The sequence below is a fragment of the Dryobates pubescens genome, chromosome Z (assembly GCF_014839835.1).
Source record: "Dryobates pubescens isolate bDryPub1 chromosome Z, bDryPub1.pri, whole genome shotgun sequence".
Classification (NCBI taxonomy): domain Eukaryota; kingdom Metazoa; phylum Chordata; class Aves; order Piciformes; family Picidae; genus Dryobates; species Dryobates pubescens.
In genome coordinates, this window is record NC_071657.1 from 74936788 (window position 1) to 74955456 (window position 18669).

An 18669-nucleotide genomic window follows, 5' to 3' on the forward strand; every position below is an offset into this window, starting at 1 on the left:
TCTTTGTGTGTTAAAAGTTCCTGGCAAAACTAGAATTGCTACAATTGTGTTTCATATCACACCAGACTTCATCCTAGAATAGCCTTTCCGACTAATAAATGAAGACAAACCCTATAGTCTTGTGAAGATCTTGCCTTCTATACATAAACCAACATCTCTTTCTTGAGTGTAGAGACCATGTGCTCTATTAACAGAGGATATTGGTGAAAAGCAGAACCATTTACTAACACCAGCCTTCTGCTACAGGCCACATTTTTAGTGTACCTGCTTTTTGAGCTTCTCATACAGCTGCTAATCCATAAAGTGTGACTCAGGTTTCCATTGTCAGTTTACAAGGGTGTTTTCACTTAGCCTGGTATGGTTTAACAGAACAAGGAAAAGTCCCTTAAGATGATCTCCAGCCCAGCATGAGGGAAAGATTTTCTACTGAGGCATAGTGATTCCAGACAACACTATTTGTCTGTAACTACATGTTGATTATTTCTTTTTTAAGAAGATAGATGAAGTTGTCCTTAATAGTTTGACCTCTGCTACCACACTTAAAATATTAACCCAGTGTGCACCCTGATTGCAACCTGACCCCAGTTTATGGTGAGTCTGCCCTACCCTGTGGTGTGATTTCTAGAGGGGGGATGAGGGCAGAAAGAGAGCTGCTTACTACTCCAGCCAACATCTAGACTGGGGAGTGATTTATCTTTCTTATCTTCATCCTCTTTCTAGATAGAAAAGAAGAAAAGAATAGAAAAAATAGAACATTTCCAGTTAGAAGAGACATACAATGATCATCTAGTCCAACTGCCCAATCATTTCAGAGATGACCAATACCTAAGGCATATTTTTAAGGACATTGTCCAAATGCCACCTAACCATTGGCAGGCTTTGTTCATCAACCATGGGGCATGAGGCATTGACCATTTCTACCTGTTTTACATAAAGCATCAGGAGTTAACAGATGTGTTTCTCTTGCAGTAATATTGCTTACCCAAGTTCATATATATTGCTGACCCAGGATGGAGTCCTAAACTCAGTTCAGAGGTAATAAATAGTCATGCAGTGTACTTACTGCAGGAAACTTGCACCTCAACCTTAAGAAATACTATATGTAGAAATGGAGGAAGTGAAAACTCACATCATTAACTTTTATCCCTGGTATACCCACTAAGAATATATAGATCCCACATAAGAAGCTTCTAGAGTGATTTAATCTGTCATGGCAAGCCTGTTCATGTCTTATCTGAGTTTCTGGACAGAAATACAGATGAGGCAGAACCTACTGTAGAGTCATCATCCATCAGAAGAGCTTGTTTTTGACCTGCCAAATCAGCATGTTCAGGCTGTGAAACTGGAAAAGAAAAGAGATATTTTTGATGGTTTTACAAAGAGGCCTTTTCTGCTTCAACTGGCATCACAGTAGCAAAAGCGTTGTCTTTTTAAGGATCTTGCAGTGGGACTCAGTATGTCTGGCCAGTGTTCTGTAGTGAGTGACAAAGCAATGTGTATCTTTGTCCCAGATCTAAATGGAGGTGAAAATAGGAACTGGCTTTATAGGGTACTATGCCAGATACTTTGTTCTGAATCTATATATAAAAGTAAATGGGTTAGGACCTGCTAAGAGTCTGTTAGTCCGTATTTTTCGTTACTTACACACACGCAGAAAAACTACCAACCAAACCCAAAAAAGCTCTGCAAGTATAGTTTGAGTAGCATTCAACACGTTCCTTGTAAGGGTCTGGAAGGGTGGAGAAACTGTTTTAGAGGAGACCATGCATTGGGTACTTGTGCTGGACTTGTTTTGTGGAGGATGTGAGTTACTTCAGCCCTTCCCCAACAGCTGCCTTCTGCTGACAGCCAGCTGTGAGTTGCTGTGCTGTGCATCACAGTGCCTCACTCCCCTTCTGCCCCGTGCCCTGCATCCTCAGACTGCCTGCTGCCTTGCTCAGAGAAACCAAAAAAGTCCCCAGGCCTAAAAATGGGAAGTGAAGAGAGCCGGGACTGAACCCAGCATGAAACCAACTGCCATCCTTCTCAGCTGGGGGAAGGGAATGAGTAACATATGGTTGCTGATGTCTAATCACTACTTAAAATGGTTGCCAGTTCTGCTGCTGGTTAATAAAGTGTAAACATCACTATCCAAAAGAGCCAGGGGTCACTGTTGTAGATATCCCATCACTGCTTTGAGTGGTTTTATTTTAATTAGCTGTTTGGCTTTTTTTTCTTTTTAAAGTGCCGGTTTACAGTGATAAATAGTCGACACACTTTAAGGAAATAATAATTCATAAACAGAAAAAATATTGTTAAAGTACAAAATGCATACTGTGAGGCTTCAGAGTTCTTGAAGTACTTAATTTTCAATATATATATGTTCACTGACTTAACTGAAACCAGACATAAGAGGAAGAGGCTCCGAGGAGACCTTATTGCTGTCTACAACTACCTGAAAGGAGGTTGTAGACAGGTTGGGGTTGGTTTCTTCTCCCTCGCAGCCAGCAACAGAACACAACAGTCTCAAGCTGCCCCAGGGGAAGTTTATGCTAGAGGTGAGGAGAAAGTTCTTCACAGAAAGAGTAATTGGCTGTTGGCATGGTCTGCCCAGGGAGGTGGGGGAGTCACCGCCCCTGGAGGTGTTCAAAAAAGAATGGCACTTGAAGCCATGGTTTAGTAGTCATGAGGTGTTAGGTAATAGGTTGGATTTGATGACCTCTGCGGTCTTTTCCAACCTTCTATGATAAAGGTAAACCCACTTGTCTTGTTTTATGTGATGCCAGTTATACAGCAGTCCTTTCTGAACTATAATCTCTGAAACAGTTTGGAGACCAGTAATGTCGTTTACCATTCATTTCAATTCACAAAGGAACTTGTAACTGATGAATAGAATAGAATAGAATAGAATAGAATAGAATAGAATAGAATAGAATAGACCAGGTTGGAAGAGACCTTCAAGATCATCAAGACCAGCCTATCATCCAGCCCACCTAATCAACTAAACTATGCAACCAAGCACCCCATCAAGTCTCCTCCTGAACACCTCCATCTGTGGTGACAGGTTGGATTCGATGATCTTTGAGGTCTCTTCCAACCTTAGTAATACTGAATACTGAATACCTCCAGTGATGGTGACTCCACCACCTCCCCGGGCAGCCCATTCCAATGGGCAATCACTCTCTCTGTGTCGAACTTTTTCCTAACCTTCACCTGAAACCTCCCTGGCACAGCTTGCTACTGTGTCCTCTTGTTCTGGTACTGGCTTCCTGGGAGAAGAGACCAACCTCTGCCTGTCTACAACCTTCCTTCAGGTAGTTGTAGAGAGCAATAAGGTCACCCCTGGGTCTCCTCTTCTCCAGGCTAAGCAATCCTAGCTCCCTCAGCCTCTCCTCATAGGGCTTGTGTTCTAAACCCTTCACCAACTTTGTTGCCCTTCTCTGGACATGTTCCAGCAACTCAACATCCTTCCTAAACTGAGGGGCCCATCATTACTGAATCACAGAATGTTAGGGTGTGGAGAGGACCTTCAGAGAGTGCCCTTGCCAAAGCTGGATCACCTAAGGCAGGTCACAAAGGGTGGGTTTTAAAGGTCTCCAGAGAAGGAAACTCCACAACCTCTCTGGGCAGCCTGTTCCAGGGTTCTGTCACTTTCACCTCATGTTGAGGGGGAACCTCTTGTTGCTACAGCTTTTAACTATTTTTCCTTGTTCTATCACCAGGCACCACCAAAAAGAGACTGGCACCCTCATCTTGACACCCACCCCTCAGATACTTGTAGTCATTGATTAGCTCCTCTCTCAGCCTTCTCTTCTCTAGACTAAGCAACCCCAGGAGTCATAGTCTTTCTTCATAGGAAAGGTGTTCCACTCCCACAACCCTCATAAGCCTCTGTTGTACTCTCTCCAGCAGTTGCCTGGCCCTCCTGAATTGGGGAGCCCAATGCTGGACACAGATTTCCATGAATTTATAAAAAGACATGAAATGAAAAGTTAGTTCTTGAACTTTCCTTCTGACCCAGTTAAACACTGTGTTTTGAATCTCCTAAATTATATAACTTTTTTTTCTTTTCTCTCCCCTCTGTGCTCTGAAGCACACTGCATGTTGTATTGTTACTTATTCCAGGAAGAAAGACTGACAAATTTTGCTAGTGTCCATAAATCTCTGCAATTATTTTTTTTTGTACATCCTTTGTTGGTATTTTTGTCCTGACTTTTAATATCAGAGCGCAAAACACAAGAGGAACGCTTGGCTTCCATCAGTGCTGTCCTGACCTACTGAGCAGTAACAAAAAGTATGATTCATATGCACTATTATTAAGCAGTGTCCCTGTGTTCAAGGAGGGAACCCCTTTTTTTTTTTTTTTTTCTACCCATATAAAGTAAATTCAAAGCAGAAAAGGGGCAGTTTGGTGAGGACATGGGAGTTTTAATGTGCTTATTTTCATATGTTATTGTTCATTGCAATTAAATCCAACAAAAGGAAACAGCACTGTAATTATGCCTTTGATACTATTCCTCTTTTGAGATTGGGTTGGTGTAATGACATAGAGCATGTGTTTGGGCCCTCTGTTTTGTTTTCTCTTTTAGCAGAAATGCATGTGAACCAGCTCCATAAGGAAAACAGGGTTTTTTTCCTCTGTGGAACAAAGAGATACATTTGGAATTTTTAACAGAAACTACTAAAATTGATGACAAAGAAAACTATTTAATGTGAAAAGAGAAGTGCCACAAGGATGATCAGAGGGCTGGAGCACCTTTCCCATCAGGACAGGCTGAAAGAGTTGGGGTTGTTAAGTTTGGGGAGGAGAAGGCTCTAAGGAGACCTTATTGTGGCCTTCCAATATCTGAAGGGGGGCTACAAGAGAGTTATTGAGGGACTTCTTAGGCTGTTGGGTAGTGATAGGAGTAGGGGGAATGGATCCAAACTAGAGGATTTAGATTAGACATCAGGAAGAAGTTCATCATGAAGGTGCTGAGACACTGAAGCAGGATGCCCAGGGGGGCTGTGGAAGCCTGATCTCTGGAGGTTTTTAAGGCCAGGCTGGATGTGGCTCTGGGCAACCTGATCCTCCACTAGATTGAGACTGACCTTGAACCAGGGATGGGGCCTCAACTACCTCCCTGGGCAACCTGTTCTACTGTTCCACTACCCTCATGGTAAAGAACTTGTTGCTAACATCCAATCTAAATCTGCTCTTCTCTCATTTCAAACCATTGCCCCTCATCATATCACTGCAGGCCTTTGTAAACAGTTTCTCTGCTGCCTTTCTGTAGGCACCCTTCAGGTACTGGAAGGTCGCTATAAGGTCTCGCTGGAGCCTTCTCTTCTCTGGGCTGATCAACTCCAGCTCCCTCTGCCTGTCCTCTGAGGCTCCAGGGAGACCTAACATACAGTTAAAACAAACAAACAAACAAACCCTTGACAAGTGCAGGGCCATTAATTCAGCCTCAGAAACATGCAAGAGTTTAGAAAAAAATTCTATCAAAAGACACAGAGATTAAATGAAGCACAAAGTAAGACTCTCTTGTGTTTATACTTAGATCATGCCAGACTAGTCTGATCATTTTCTTTGATAAGATAAATGCAGTAAAACACATCATGTGTCACATGATTAGTAAAATAATAATGGAGGGGGATTAGGCTAAGAACTTGGGTGTAAGAAGATACTGGCAAACAAGAAGTGAAAGTGAAGAGAAGTATCTCACTGATCGTGGAGGACTAGTTTCACAGTATCAGAGTATATCAGAGGTTGGAAGGGCCCTCAAGAGATCATCAAGTCCAACATCCCTGCCAGAGCAGGGTCACTTAGGGTAGTCTGCACAGGAATGCATCCAGGTGTGTTTTGAAAGTCTCCAGAGAAGGGAATGTGGAAGAGAAAATGATGTGCCTGGCAGATGGTAGAGAAGCACTGACACTGGGAAGTGGTAGTAGTAGAACAGAAGACAGAAAGATGTAAAACACTGTCTCTGTGGACTTCAGTGCAGCCTTTGATTTGATCCCACACAACATCCTTCTGTTCAAATTGGAGAGAGATGGATTTGATGGGTGGAGTGTTCAGTGGTTAAGGAATGGACTGGATGGTTGCATCCCGAGGGTTGTGATGGGTGAAAAGTGTTTTCCCTCAGGAAACCACTGGGACCAGAACTCTCTAATGTCTTAATCAATAACATAGACAGTGGGATCCATTGCACCCTCAGCATGCTTGCAGATGATACCAAACCAAGTGGTGGGGCTAAGAGGTGGGATGTCCTCCACATGGACCTGGGTCAGGAAAATCCTCAGTATCTATAAAGGCTGGGGGTTTGAAGAGATTGAGAGTAATCCTGCAGAGAAAGACTTGGGGTTGATGGTTGGTTAACAGCTGCATGTAAGTCAGGAATGTGTGCTCACAAGCCACTGAGCTTTATCCAAAGCAGCATGGCTGGCAGGTTGAAGGAGGGGAGAAGAAGCCCCTGTGCTCCAAGCTACTGATACCCCACCTGCAGTACTGGGGCAGCCCTTGAGTCCTCAGCACAGCACAGAAATGGTACTGTTGGAGCAGGACTAGAGGAGCCCACATCAATGATTGGAGGGCTGGAAGCCCTCTGCTGGGAAGCCAGGCTGAGTGTATTGGGGTTGTTCAGCCTGAAGAAGAGAAAGCTCTGGGGAGACCTTCTGGTGACTTTTCAGGCCTTGAAGAGACCAGGAAGAAAGCTGGGGACAGACTTTTGAACAGAGCCTGTTGTGACAGGGCAAGAGGTGATGGGTTTAAACTACAAGAGAGAGATTCAGACTGGGCTGCATCAAGAGAAGCATAGCCAGCAGGTTGAGGAAGGTCATTGTCCCGCTCTGGTCTGCTCTGGTGAGACCCCAGCTGTAGTACTGCATCCAGTTCTGGAGCCCTTATTACAAGAAGGATCTGGAGGTGCTGGAATGTGTCTAGAGAAGGGCCACAAGGATGATTAGAGGGCTGGAGCACCTCTCCTATGAAGGCAGACTGAGGGAGTTGGGGGCTATTCAGTCTGGAGAGGAGAAGGCTCCAAGGAGACCTTGTGGGGGCTACAAGAAAGCTGGGGAGGGACTTTTTAGGATGTCAGAGAGTGATAGGACTAGGGGGAATGGAATGAAAATAGAAATGGGAAATGGGTAGATTCAGATTGGATGGAGTTCTTCACCATGAAGATGGTGAGATGCTGGAAAAGGTTGTCCAGGGAGGTGGTAGAAGCCTCATCCCTGAAACTTTTCCTAGTCAGGTTGTTTGGGGCCCTGAGCAACCTCCTCTAGTTGCAGATGTCCCTGCTGACTGCAGGGTGGTTGGACTGGATGACCTTTAAAGGTCCCTTCCAAGCCAAACAGTTCTGTGATTGTGTGAATAACTGTGAAGACTGAGGTGTGAAACACAGAGGTACTTCCTCGAAGAAGCTGAGAGGTCCTATCTTGTAGGGCTAACAGCAAAACTTTAACTCTGTGTCAAGAGATGTTCCATTGGAAATGAGAAGAAAAGCTTTGTGTAGGAGGTGATCACCTAGATACAAATATACATACGAGAAGAAGTATTTGCTCTACTTTGCCCTGGTGAGACCACACCTAGAATAATGTGTCCAGTTTTGGGCTCCCCAGTTCAGGAGGGACAAGGATCTCCTGGAGACAGTCCAATGGAGGGCTACCAGGATGATTGAGGAGCTGGAGCACTGCCCTATGAGGAGAGGCTGAGAGCTCTGGGGCTGTTTAGTCTGGAGAGGAGAAGGCTAAGAGGGGATTTAATAAATGTCTATAAATACCTGAGGGCTGAGGATCAAGCACAGTTGCACCCTGTGATAGGATAAGGGGCAGTGGATACAAACTACAGCACAGGAGGTTCCACCTCAGCCTCAGCTCTTCACTGTGAGGGTCACAGAGCACTGGAACAGGCTCCTCAGAGAGGTTGTGGCGTCTCCTGTGGAGACTTTCAAGGTCCATCAGGATGCATTCTTGTGTGACCTGTGCTAGATTCTATGGTCCTGCTCTGGCAGGGGGGTTGGACTTGATGACCTTCGGAAGTCCCTTCCAACCCCTAAGATCCTGTGTGATCTCTGTGTGTGTATGGCATATAGGCAGATAAGAAGGCTGTTGGGTGAGAACCTTGTAAGACCTCTTACAGCTCTTCATCCAACCCTGAGTGTGTGTTTTCACCAAGGACAGACCCAAAGTGGCACTGGCATAGAGAAGGACAATGTAAGTGGTGCACAGGCTGCAAAGGCTTTTGCACAGGGCTGGGCTTTGGTCTGTGTGAGGATACATTTCAGAGCACAGAACATGGGATTCATTGGAGAAACAAGACTAACTGATCCAGGCAGATGCTCTGTTCACATAGCTAACCTGCTTTCGCTGTCCAGCCTGTCTTAGGCATCTCTGCAGGCAGCTCAGCACTGTGCAGCAGCTGGCTTATTTAACCTTGGAAAATGAAGCCTGAAGCCTTGAAGCCTTGGGAAAAAAAAAAAAAAAGAATGCTGCTGTTTTCCGTGAATTCATGAGGGTGCAAGTCCCAAGGAGGAGGAAATCCTGTTGAACCTGAGAATCTTCCCACGGAAGAAAAAATAGATATAAATTGACCATGAATAAGTGGAAAAGCTGGAAACTGGAAGGCAGCTCCTAATTAGCAGAGGGGTGATGTTCTGAGACAGCCTACTACTTTGAAACAGCGCTAGGAAAATAGCAATGTGCAGCTTGGTAAATCATCTCATTGCATTAATTTATAGTTTGATGTTGATGACTTTGGTTGAATATCCAGGTGCTAATTTCCCCTCTAGTAATTGCTAGGTAATTGTCTTAGAGTTACAAAGAAATTGCAGTATCCTTTGATTAATTGAGTAAATGACTGTCAGGTGGGAACCCTGTCAAAGACTTTTTTTTTTTCCTTGCTCTTTAACAAAAGTGCATCAAATTATCTTCCTCCCCTCCTCCTTTTTTTCCCCCTTTCTTTCCTTTTTTTTCCTCCCCATTTTGTCAAAAGGAACCTTGTGACTGACGTGCTGTCACTCTGATTTTAATGTGGCACACTAATTAACAAAAGCAGCAGCCTGCTACTTGAGTGACTGAAGTTGTTTGTTATCCCTTAGTTAAGTCTTTTTTTTTTTTTGGGTCAAGACTGATCACCTTCACCTAGGAAGGATAATCTCAGCATAGAAGCAAATGTGTGAAATGGGTATTTAAAATCCCAGGAGTTCTGTAAAAAGATCTTGGAACAATTGATATCAAAAGGAACACACCCAGTGTATGTTTTTTCTCATGTTCCAAGAGGGAACAACTTATTCCAGTATGTCATATGTTCTTTGCTTATTAAAGTGGTAGGTTCATTGTTGCAAAAGAATCCTCACTACAGTTACAAAATAAGCACAACACAGAAGACATGAGGCAGTCAGGTAATTTCCCCTGATGTGTAGGTGCAAAGGGCTGTTTGGTGGCTTGCACTCCATGGAAGTTCTGGTGGACCACAAGTTCAACACAAGCCAGCAATGTGCTTTTGTGGCCAGGAAGACAAATGGTCTCCTGGGCTGCATTAAGAAGAGCATGACCAGCAGATTGAGGGAGGATCTCCTTACCCTCTACTCTGCCCCAGTGAGGACACTTCAGGGGTCTCGTTCTGGGCTCTCCAGTTCAAGAGAAAAAGCCTACTGGAGAGAGTCCAGTGAAGGCTACAAAGATGCTGAGGAAACTGGAACATCAATTTGAGGAGAGGAGGCTGAATATGGCCTGCACCTCTCCTATGAGGATGAGCTAAAAGAGTTGAGATTGTTCCATTTGGAGAAGAGATGGCTCCTAGGAGACCTTATTGTGGCCTTCCAGTATCTGAAGAGGGCCTACAAGAAAGCTGTTTCACAACTTTATAGGGTGTTCAGTAGGGGAAGCTCAAGCTGGAGGAAGGGAGATTTAGATTAGACATTAGGAAGAAGTTCTTCACCATGAGGGTTGTGAGACACTGGAACAGGCTGCCCAGGGAGGTGTGGAAGCCTCATCCCTGGAGGTTTTTAAGGCCAGGCTGGATGTGGCTCTGGGCAACCTGATCCAGTGTGAGGTGTCCCTGCCCATGGCAGGGGTTTAAAACTAGACGGTCCTTGAGGTCCCTTCCAACCCTGACAATTCTGTGATTCTTTGATTTGTTGGGGATTTTTTATATTTTTTTTTTTTTGTATTTTAACCAAATTTTCATTTATACCTTTTGCTCAAGATGTAAGATAACAATTGCAGTAAAATAATGGGCAAGTGTGTCTTTACCTTTATTAACATTTTAACATTTTATTTTCTCCTAAAACACTGTAATTCCACTAATTATAATGAATTCTTAGCTGAGTGATTACTTCACTTCCTTAACAAGTCTAAGTGCAGGATTCTACACTTTGGCTACAACAACCCCAAGCAGCACTATAGGCTGGGGTCACAGTGGCTGGAGAGCAGCCAGGCAGAAAGGGACTTGGGGCTGCTGGTAGATAGTAGGCTGAACATGAGCCAGCAGTGTGGCATCCTGGCCTGTAACAGGAATAGCATGGCTGGCAGGACAAGGGAGGTTATTCTTCCCCTCTGGTCAGGCCACACCTTGAGTTCTGTGTCCAGTTCTGAGCCACCCACTTCAAGAGAGATGTTGAGGTACTGGAATGTGTCCAGAGAAGGGTAACAAAACTGGTGAGGGGCCAGGAGCACAAGCCCTATGAGAAGAGGCTGAGGGAGCTGAGCCTGTTTAGCCTGGAGGAGAGAAGGCTCAGGGGAGTCCTCATTACTGTCTACATCTACCTGAAGGGAGGCTGTAGCCAGGTGGAGGTCAGTCTGTTCTCCCAGGCAACCAGCAACAGAATGAGGGGACAGTCTCAAGTTGTGCCAGGGGAGGTTCAGGGTGGATATAGAAAGAAGTCCTTCACAGAGAGAATGATTTGCCATTGGAATGGGCTGCCCAGGGAGGTGGTGGAGTTGCTGTCCCTGGAGATCTTCAAGTTGATTGGATAGAGCTGGGTGATAGGCTGAACTGGGTGGTCTTGGAGGTCTCTTACAATGTGGCTGATTCTATGATTCTATGATTCAGCCGTATTGCTGTTTCACTTCTTTAACAAAACTCAGTATCCATGAAAGGTATGCTTTTTATAGCAGATACTTGGACTCTTCACATTGTTAACTGTTGATGTAGTTAATATATTTCCCATTTTTAACATACAAATATTATTTGTCCTGAAAGACAAGAAAAGGCTGGAGATGAGAGTTTTTTTCATTACAGGTGCAAAACACTTTCAAGTAAAACACTGATTACAGAAAGTGTTAAAACATGTTTTCAGAGACTATATCAATCTAATTGTGTGTTTTCATCCCTTCTTCTCTGTCTCTAGTCTAACAGTCTGTCCTTGTCATAGACACAAACCTTCTGACAACAAAAGGTGGTAAAGCCTTCCCACCCAGTATGTGTGTTGTATTTTGCTTGTTGTAAATGGAAGTATCTGCTCAAATTTCAGAAGTGCTGCTGTTTGAGCTAGCTGGTGCTATGGGGTTGTTTACACAAACATTTCTAGTGTTTATCTCCAATGGCAGGCAGCTAATGCATGTAGTTCAATTGTGTTTAACCCACTTCAGACAATGGCATTTGTTTTAGCAGCGTCAGAGTTTGACTAATTGTGGTCTATATTAAGCTGTCTGTTATCCTTTTAATAACTGAGTGGTTATGTGACCATGGTTAGACTCTAGTTCCCAACAGAAGACTGAAGAACTAAATACTAAAAGTGCACTTTTTTTTCCCTTTAGATAATGAAACACATCTCGTGATTTCTTTTTAGTCCGGATGTGGTCCAGTTGCTCATCCTTATTACCCCATTTCATGGTGAGATAGCAGTGTCTGTCAGTATACAGATGCTTTTATAATAAAGAGCTATCCAATACCATACATGTATTTTTGTTACAAGCACACGTAAATGTCCAGGTGTATGCCAAATCTCTTCAATATACTTCAACTTCCTTCCTGACCCCACTTTCAGATTTTGTATAAGAAAAATAATACAGGCTTCAGGCTTGGGGCAGAGTGGCTGGAAAGCTGCTCTGCAGAAAAGAACTTGGGGGTGCTGGTTGACAGCCAGCTGAACATGAGCCAGCAGTGTGCTGAGGGGGCCAAGAAGGCCAGCAGCCTCCTGGCCTGGATCACCAATAGTGTGGCCAGCAGGAGTAGGGCAGGGATTGTACCCCTGTACTGGGCACTGGTGAAATCACATCTCAAATTATGGATTCAGTTTTGGGCCACTCACTACAGGAAGGAGACTGAGCTGCTAGAGTGTCCCTAGAGAAAGGCACTGAATCTGGTGAACGGTCTGTAGAACAGGTCAGGTGAGGAGTGGCTGAGGGAACCAGGATTATTTAGTCTGGAGAAAAGGAGGCTGGAGTGGACGCGTTCTGGCTCTCCACAACTCCTTGAAAGGAGGTTGTAGCCAGGTGGGGATTGATCTCTTCTCCCAAATAACAAGAGAAAATACAAGAAGAAATGGCCTCATGGTTCACCATTGGAGGTTTTGACTGAGCACGAGGAACAATTTCTTTCCTCAAAAAGTGCTTAAGCATTGGAACAGGCTGCCCAGGGCAGTGGTGGAATCACTGTTCCTGGAAGTGTTCAAAAAAAAGTGTAAATATGACATTTAGGGACATGGTTTAGTGGTGGCCTGGCAGTGTTGGGTTAATGGTGAGACTTGATGATCTTGGAGGTCTTTTCCATCTTTAAGGATTCATGATTCCATAAAACCAATCTTGCACAGTTCACAAAGTGATTTTACTAATAAATCAGTGTGGTCTTGGTAAAATAGTGTTGCACCTTGAAAATGAAAGGAAAAATCATCAGTTACTACAGGTTTGCAGTAGGTAAGTTGAGCCTTTCTTTATTTGAATGCTTTAATACTTTAATGACATCTACTTGGAATTATTCCCTCTGTCAAGAAATTCACAGAAGATAGAGCTGGAACTTTTTTTGGTTGTGTTTTTGTATTAAATGCTGTACTGAAGTTGTTTAAGCAGTGTTCATTGCAGTCAGGGTTGGAATACCTTTTGTTCCTTAGACAATGTGTTGGCTGCTTATCCGGCCCACGTATAGTCCTTTGATATTTGGCTTATCTGTGGAAAAAGACCTGTCTGCCTTGTGAGTGTGAAATCCTGGTCTGCTCTTGGGCCGTAGAAGAAATAGTCACTCCCTTTTGTCCAGCATTTCTTCTCTATTGTCCTGGGGAATTACATTACCACATGTCTGACCGTCTGAAATAGCAAGTGCCTCTTGAGTTTGTTTACTTGATAAAACTTCTGGCCTTACTGAAATCAGAAGATGAAATTGGGGTTGAATATGTTTTATGGAAGAAAATCTCCACCCTCAGTTACAAGTCTGTTGTCTAATGTTGTGTGGGAACAACAGGAAAAAATAAAGTCTGTGGTATTTTCAGATATGGATGTAATGGATATTGGATTATCTGCAGAAAGTTAATAGTTTGATGACTGACAATGTTAAAGGATTTCTTCTTGTGAGTGAATATTAAATGTCCAAGGTGTCTCTGCTGAGTTGCTGAGTTTCTGAGTTTAGATTTCAGTTCCAAACTGAAGATTGTTTTTGTTCTTTTTGTGATTATTACTAAATTAATTTTGCTCAATTCCAATACACATGCATTCATTTTTTTCCCCTTGCAGATTTCCTTTCTGGCCTCTGCTTACATGAGCCAACATCTCTCCGAGGAAAGCTGCTCTGCCCTTGCATCTGTTACCCATTACCTTTACCTCTGCCAGTTCAGCTGGATGCTTATTCAGGTTGGTCTCACTCTATTTCCCCATAACCTGTGTAGAAGCAACCAATATTTAAACTGTTTCTTATAGATCATGGTATATGTACCTCTGCAATTCAATGCCACTAGAGACTCAAAACATGAGATGTTTTTTATTAAACCTAGAGTGACACAGCTCCAAGGGTAAATATTAGAGCCATATAAAGACTTTTTCCACTAGTATCTATTACAACCATGGAAGAATTTCCACATCTCACTTTATCCTGTAGAAGCTACTGTCTCAGAACACTGAATAGCTATTTTTGTTAGAGTAAACACATTTTATAAGCATCTCTTATTTAGCCTTTTTCAAACAGTCTTTTCCAGGTGTATTCTTAAGTGTAAACTGCACTGCAGTTTTTGGAGACAGTAGCAATGTAGACATTAGAGTCATCTAATGTGACAAACATGCTTTCCTAATTTTGTACTTATGGATTTGTTAGTACTGCCAGAATTTCTCAGAGTGATGGAGGTTGGAAAATATCTTTTAAGACCATCCAGTCAAACCATTAACACACTACTGCCAGGTCTAAACCACATTCCTCAGAGCCACATCTACCTGGCTTTGAAACCCCTCCAGAGATGAGGAGTCCCTGGTCACCGTGGTGCAGGCCTTGACAACTCTTTCAGGGAAGAAATTGGTCCTTTCAACCAGCCTAAACTTCCCCTCATGCAACTTGAGGCTATTTCCTCTTGTCCTGTGAATTGTTACTTGGGAGAAAAAATTAACACCCACCTCAGTACAACTTCCTTTCAAGGAGAGAAGCTCTTCCATGAGTATTATTTTTCTCCCCCAATTTGGGGGCCATTGGGTGGCAAATGAAGGCGTGAACCCTGTTGCCATGTAGCAACGAGATTCCAGAAATGCAGAGAGCAGAGAATCCTTGCAGAAGTCCTTTATTGCTGCATTGTAGAATCCCCAGCATTGCAGAGTCTCAGGGTCACACTTACAGAAGTAGTCCTGGAAGCCCTTAACAGATGAAGCAGCTAAAAGAAGTCCTGAGCATATCCCTTGCAGCATCCCTACACTGAAGACTGAGCCAGAAGTAGCTAACTAACAGAGGTCCTTGGCAGCCCTAACCCCCCAATCTACCTTATAGCTCAGAGTTGCTGTTTTTATACTCTTCTGTTATCAGTCCCTTAACCAGTAAAATCCAACCACACACATAAGCTCAAATCTTTTCCCAGTAAGAGGTGCCAGCATGTCAAGGAGGTGGCTTCTGCAGCACGTTCCAATCCAAGGGTGCCTAGGTAAGGCTGTTGTTCTTGGCACACATGGAATGTGATTTTGCTCTAGGCAGTGTGCTAAGGAATCATGTACTTTGTCTGCATCCAGCAGCTGCCCTCAGAACAGTGGCTGCAACACATGAGCCTTCTTTTTCCTTGACTAAACAGCCCCACTTCCCTCATAGGAACTCTGCATGGGACTTATTCTCTAGACCCTTCACCAGCTTCATTGCCCTTTGGACACATTATAGAACAGTAAATAGTGTAAAAATCAGTTGAACTACTGTGGGAGACCGTGAACAATCAAATTTGCTGTGGCAAATTGCCAGCTTGGAGTTAGTCAAAATAGCAAGTTGTGAGGTTATTTGGAAAACACATTATCATGCCCATGTGCAGAAATGTATGTTTAGCACTAATGCATGACTTATGCCATTTATTTTTCTGTTGTGTTAATAGGATTTGTCCATAACACACTTCTTTATAGCAGACAGCTTTATATATGCAGCTCCATACATTACCATACGAATCCTCCAGGTTGTCACATCAAACCAAGAATTGCAAATTAGGCTATATCTTAAGTACAACTTTCTCTCCCAGTGACATTCCTGTAATATCTGGCATTTTCCTGAGATTATGTTAGGCTCACTGTCACTGAGAACCCTCTCTAACTGCTCCGTTGTGCTTGGTGGTCTTAGCAAGCCACAAGAAGATGGTTTGTCATGTGCACTGCTGCTGCAACTGCTTGTAAAAATGGAGATAAGAAGTCTAATCTGTTTTTTATTCTTGTTGGTTTTCCTCAGTTTATAAGGTTAGCAAGATAAATATTCTCATTGTTGGATTTAATTTCTACTGTCCCAGTACAGATTTTTTTCTCCTTCACTTAGCTTGGCTGATATTTTCCTCTTAGGTTAACTAACCTGATTTTTTTTTTTTTTGTGAGCTGTAAATTATCTTTTTCTTCACAGTAGCTCATTCACTTAATTCCTAAGTCTCTTCAGATCTCTTGAAGCTTCAGATCTCTTGAATATTTAATATTTTGGACAGACAAACTAATGCTCTTAAGTTACTGATTTGCTGGGATATTTCATGCACTGACTGCTCAGTGTTTGACAGTGTTTCATCTTCCCATCCCACATGTGTTGCATTACACTAAGTGGCAAAAGGATTCCCATTTTGAGTACTTGCTTATCCAAGGATTAATCAATTATATAATGACAATAAATTTATGACTGTTAAGAGTTGGTCATTTTTGTGTCTCTAGCCGAAATATCATAGAATCATACAATCAACCAGGTTGGAAAAGACCTCAGAGATCATCGAGTCCAACCTATTACCTAATACCTAACTCCTCATGACAACTAAACCATGGCTTCAAGTGCCACATCCAATCCTTTTTTGAACACCTCCAGGGACAGTGACTCCACCACCTCCTTGGGCAGCACATTCCACTAGCCAGTTACTCTGTGAAGTTATGTTTTGGTGTTGTTTTTTTTTTTCCTTTGGAATAGTCTATGGCTAGTTTCTAAGAACTTGGTCTAGCAGTTGTGTACAGGGAGATGTTAGGTTATGGTTGGATTCTATTATTCTATGATTCAATCATCTTAAGGTCTTTTCCAACCAGGCCGTTCTATGAACTTGAACTTAGTGGAGCCTCAGGCTTGTTATTAGTCATGAAGACTCTTCATGCAAATCTGAGGGGATAAAGGTGCTTAGGAAGGAATCCTTTATAGCCTGCTGATAGATGAGCTGACAAGAGCTTCCAGGAATAAAACTCATAGTGAGGAGGATTGCCCCTTTTCATAAGTGCAGGTCATCATCTGTGAATAATCCCTGAAGCTTGAAAGAAAAAAAATCTGAAACATGGACCAACCTACCCTCAGCTGCAATTTACTCCTCTTGGTTGGGAATAGGTCCTGAATTTATTTTTCTCATTGCAGAGTAAGGAAGCAATGCCAGGGCACTAAAGGAGTGCTGGGAACATCTCTGTGCTTGAACTGGTCACCATGACAGTATTAACAAAGCTTGTGAATCCAAGGGAAAACCAGACTGATTTGGGAAGTCTAGATGCTGCTGCTGTCTTAATGGCAGATTTAAATGCCTGGGAAATGAATGTTTATATTTCTCAGCGTGATATACTTAATACACATGACTTGGTTTGGAAGGCAGAATTAATAATGTATTTATACTTACAGGGGACTTAAATGCTTCTGTCTGGGAAACATAAAAAATATGCAAACAGATTCTGTGTTGCTCATGCAGTCACTCTGTCCTCTGTATGGTCTCATGCACGTGCTTGATGAGAAACTCATTTTTTCATAGCTGCTGGTGTCAGTCCTGTTCACTGCATACAGAAGTGAATGTGATAATCAAGTGCAAGCAGGTGGAGATCGTGGAATCACAGAATCATTTTGGTTGGAAGAGACCTTTAGGATCATCGAGTCCAACCATTAACCCAGCACTGCCAGGTCCCTGCTAAACCATGTCCCTCAGCACCACATCTATATGTATTTTAAATCTCTCCAGGGATGGGGCCTCTGCCACTGCCTTGGGCCAGGGTTTGACAACCTCTTTGGTAAAGAAATTCTTCCTGACAGCCAACCTAAACCTCCACTGGTGTGACTTGAGGCCATTTCCTCCTGTCCTGTCACTTGTTTCTTGGGAGAAGAGACCAACCCCCACGTGGCTCCAGCCTCTTTTCAGGGAGTTGTAGAGAGCAATAAGGTCTCCCCTCAGCCTTCTTTTCTGCAGGCTAAACAATCCCAGTTCTCTGAGCCGCTCCTCACAGGACTTGTGCTCCAGACCGTTCACCAGCTTCCTTGCTCTTCTCTGGACACACTCCAGCATCTCAATGTCCTTCCTGTAGTGAGGGCTCCAAAACTGAACCCCGGTATTTGAGGAGTGGCCTCCCCATTGTGCAGTACAAGGGGACAGTCCCCTTACTAGTCTTGCCAACCACATGATTGCTGACACAAGCCAGGATGCTTTTTGCCTCATTGGCTACTTGGGCCCACACTCGATCATCTTCAGCTGTCTTGTCAACCAAAACAGGTCATTTCCCATCAGGCAGCTTTCCAGCCTCTCTGCCCCAAGCCTGGAGCGTTCAGGTTTTTGTGACGCAAGTGCAGAAACTGTTACTTGGCCTTGTTGAACACAGGATACATACAGATATGTGCAACTGAAACATCCAGAAAATCCAGACAGTTTTCAGTGATCAGAAGTTGGAAAGCAACATATCCAGGCAACAAAAGTCTATAGGAAAGCATAGATTTAACACTACAGTTGGACACAGACAGATTCAATTCTGTAGTGCAGCTCAGGAATCTTTACTTTATGGAGTCTAGGACAACTTCCTTGCATTTCTGTCCTAGTCTGTCCACCTTCTGCATATTGCTAGAGACAGTAATTATACTTAGCTTTTTTAAAAATTCATATTAAAATATATAACAATAAAATCTGTACCTTTGTATTGTAATTCTTTCCCCATTTTTAGCTCCTGTATCTGTAGGCTTACATTCAGTGTCTGTACTTATACTACACATACAGCTACTGAACTGTAGTCATGCAGAGGACCTCAGAAATCACATGGTTAAAACAAAGACCACAACAAGTCATCTTTGCTTGTCTTCTTGTCCCTGTCCCTTTGCATTACATTGTTTTGTTTCTTGACTTCTATAGGGAGGGT

At 43.2% G+C, this 18669-nt stretch overlaps 1 protein-coding gene across 1 annotated transcript in view; it reads left to right on the top strand.

Moving 5' to 3' along the window:
- ADGRV1 (adhesion G protein-coupled receptor V1) overlaps nt 1–18669 on the top strand; it is a 394890-nt gene that overhangs the window by 247744 nt on the left and 128477 nt on the right. Inside the window, exon 85 of the mRNA XM_054177896.1 lies at nt 13630–13746. Coding sequence (XP_054033871.1) covers nt 13630–13746 — 117 coding nt within the window. The remainder of the gene's footprint in view (nt 1–13629; nt 13747–18669) is intronic.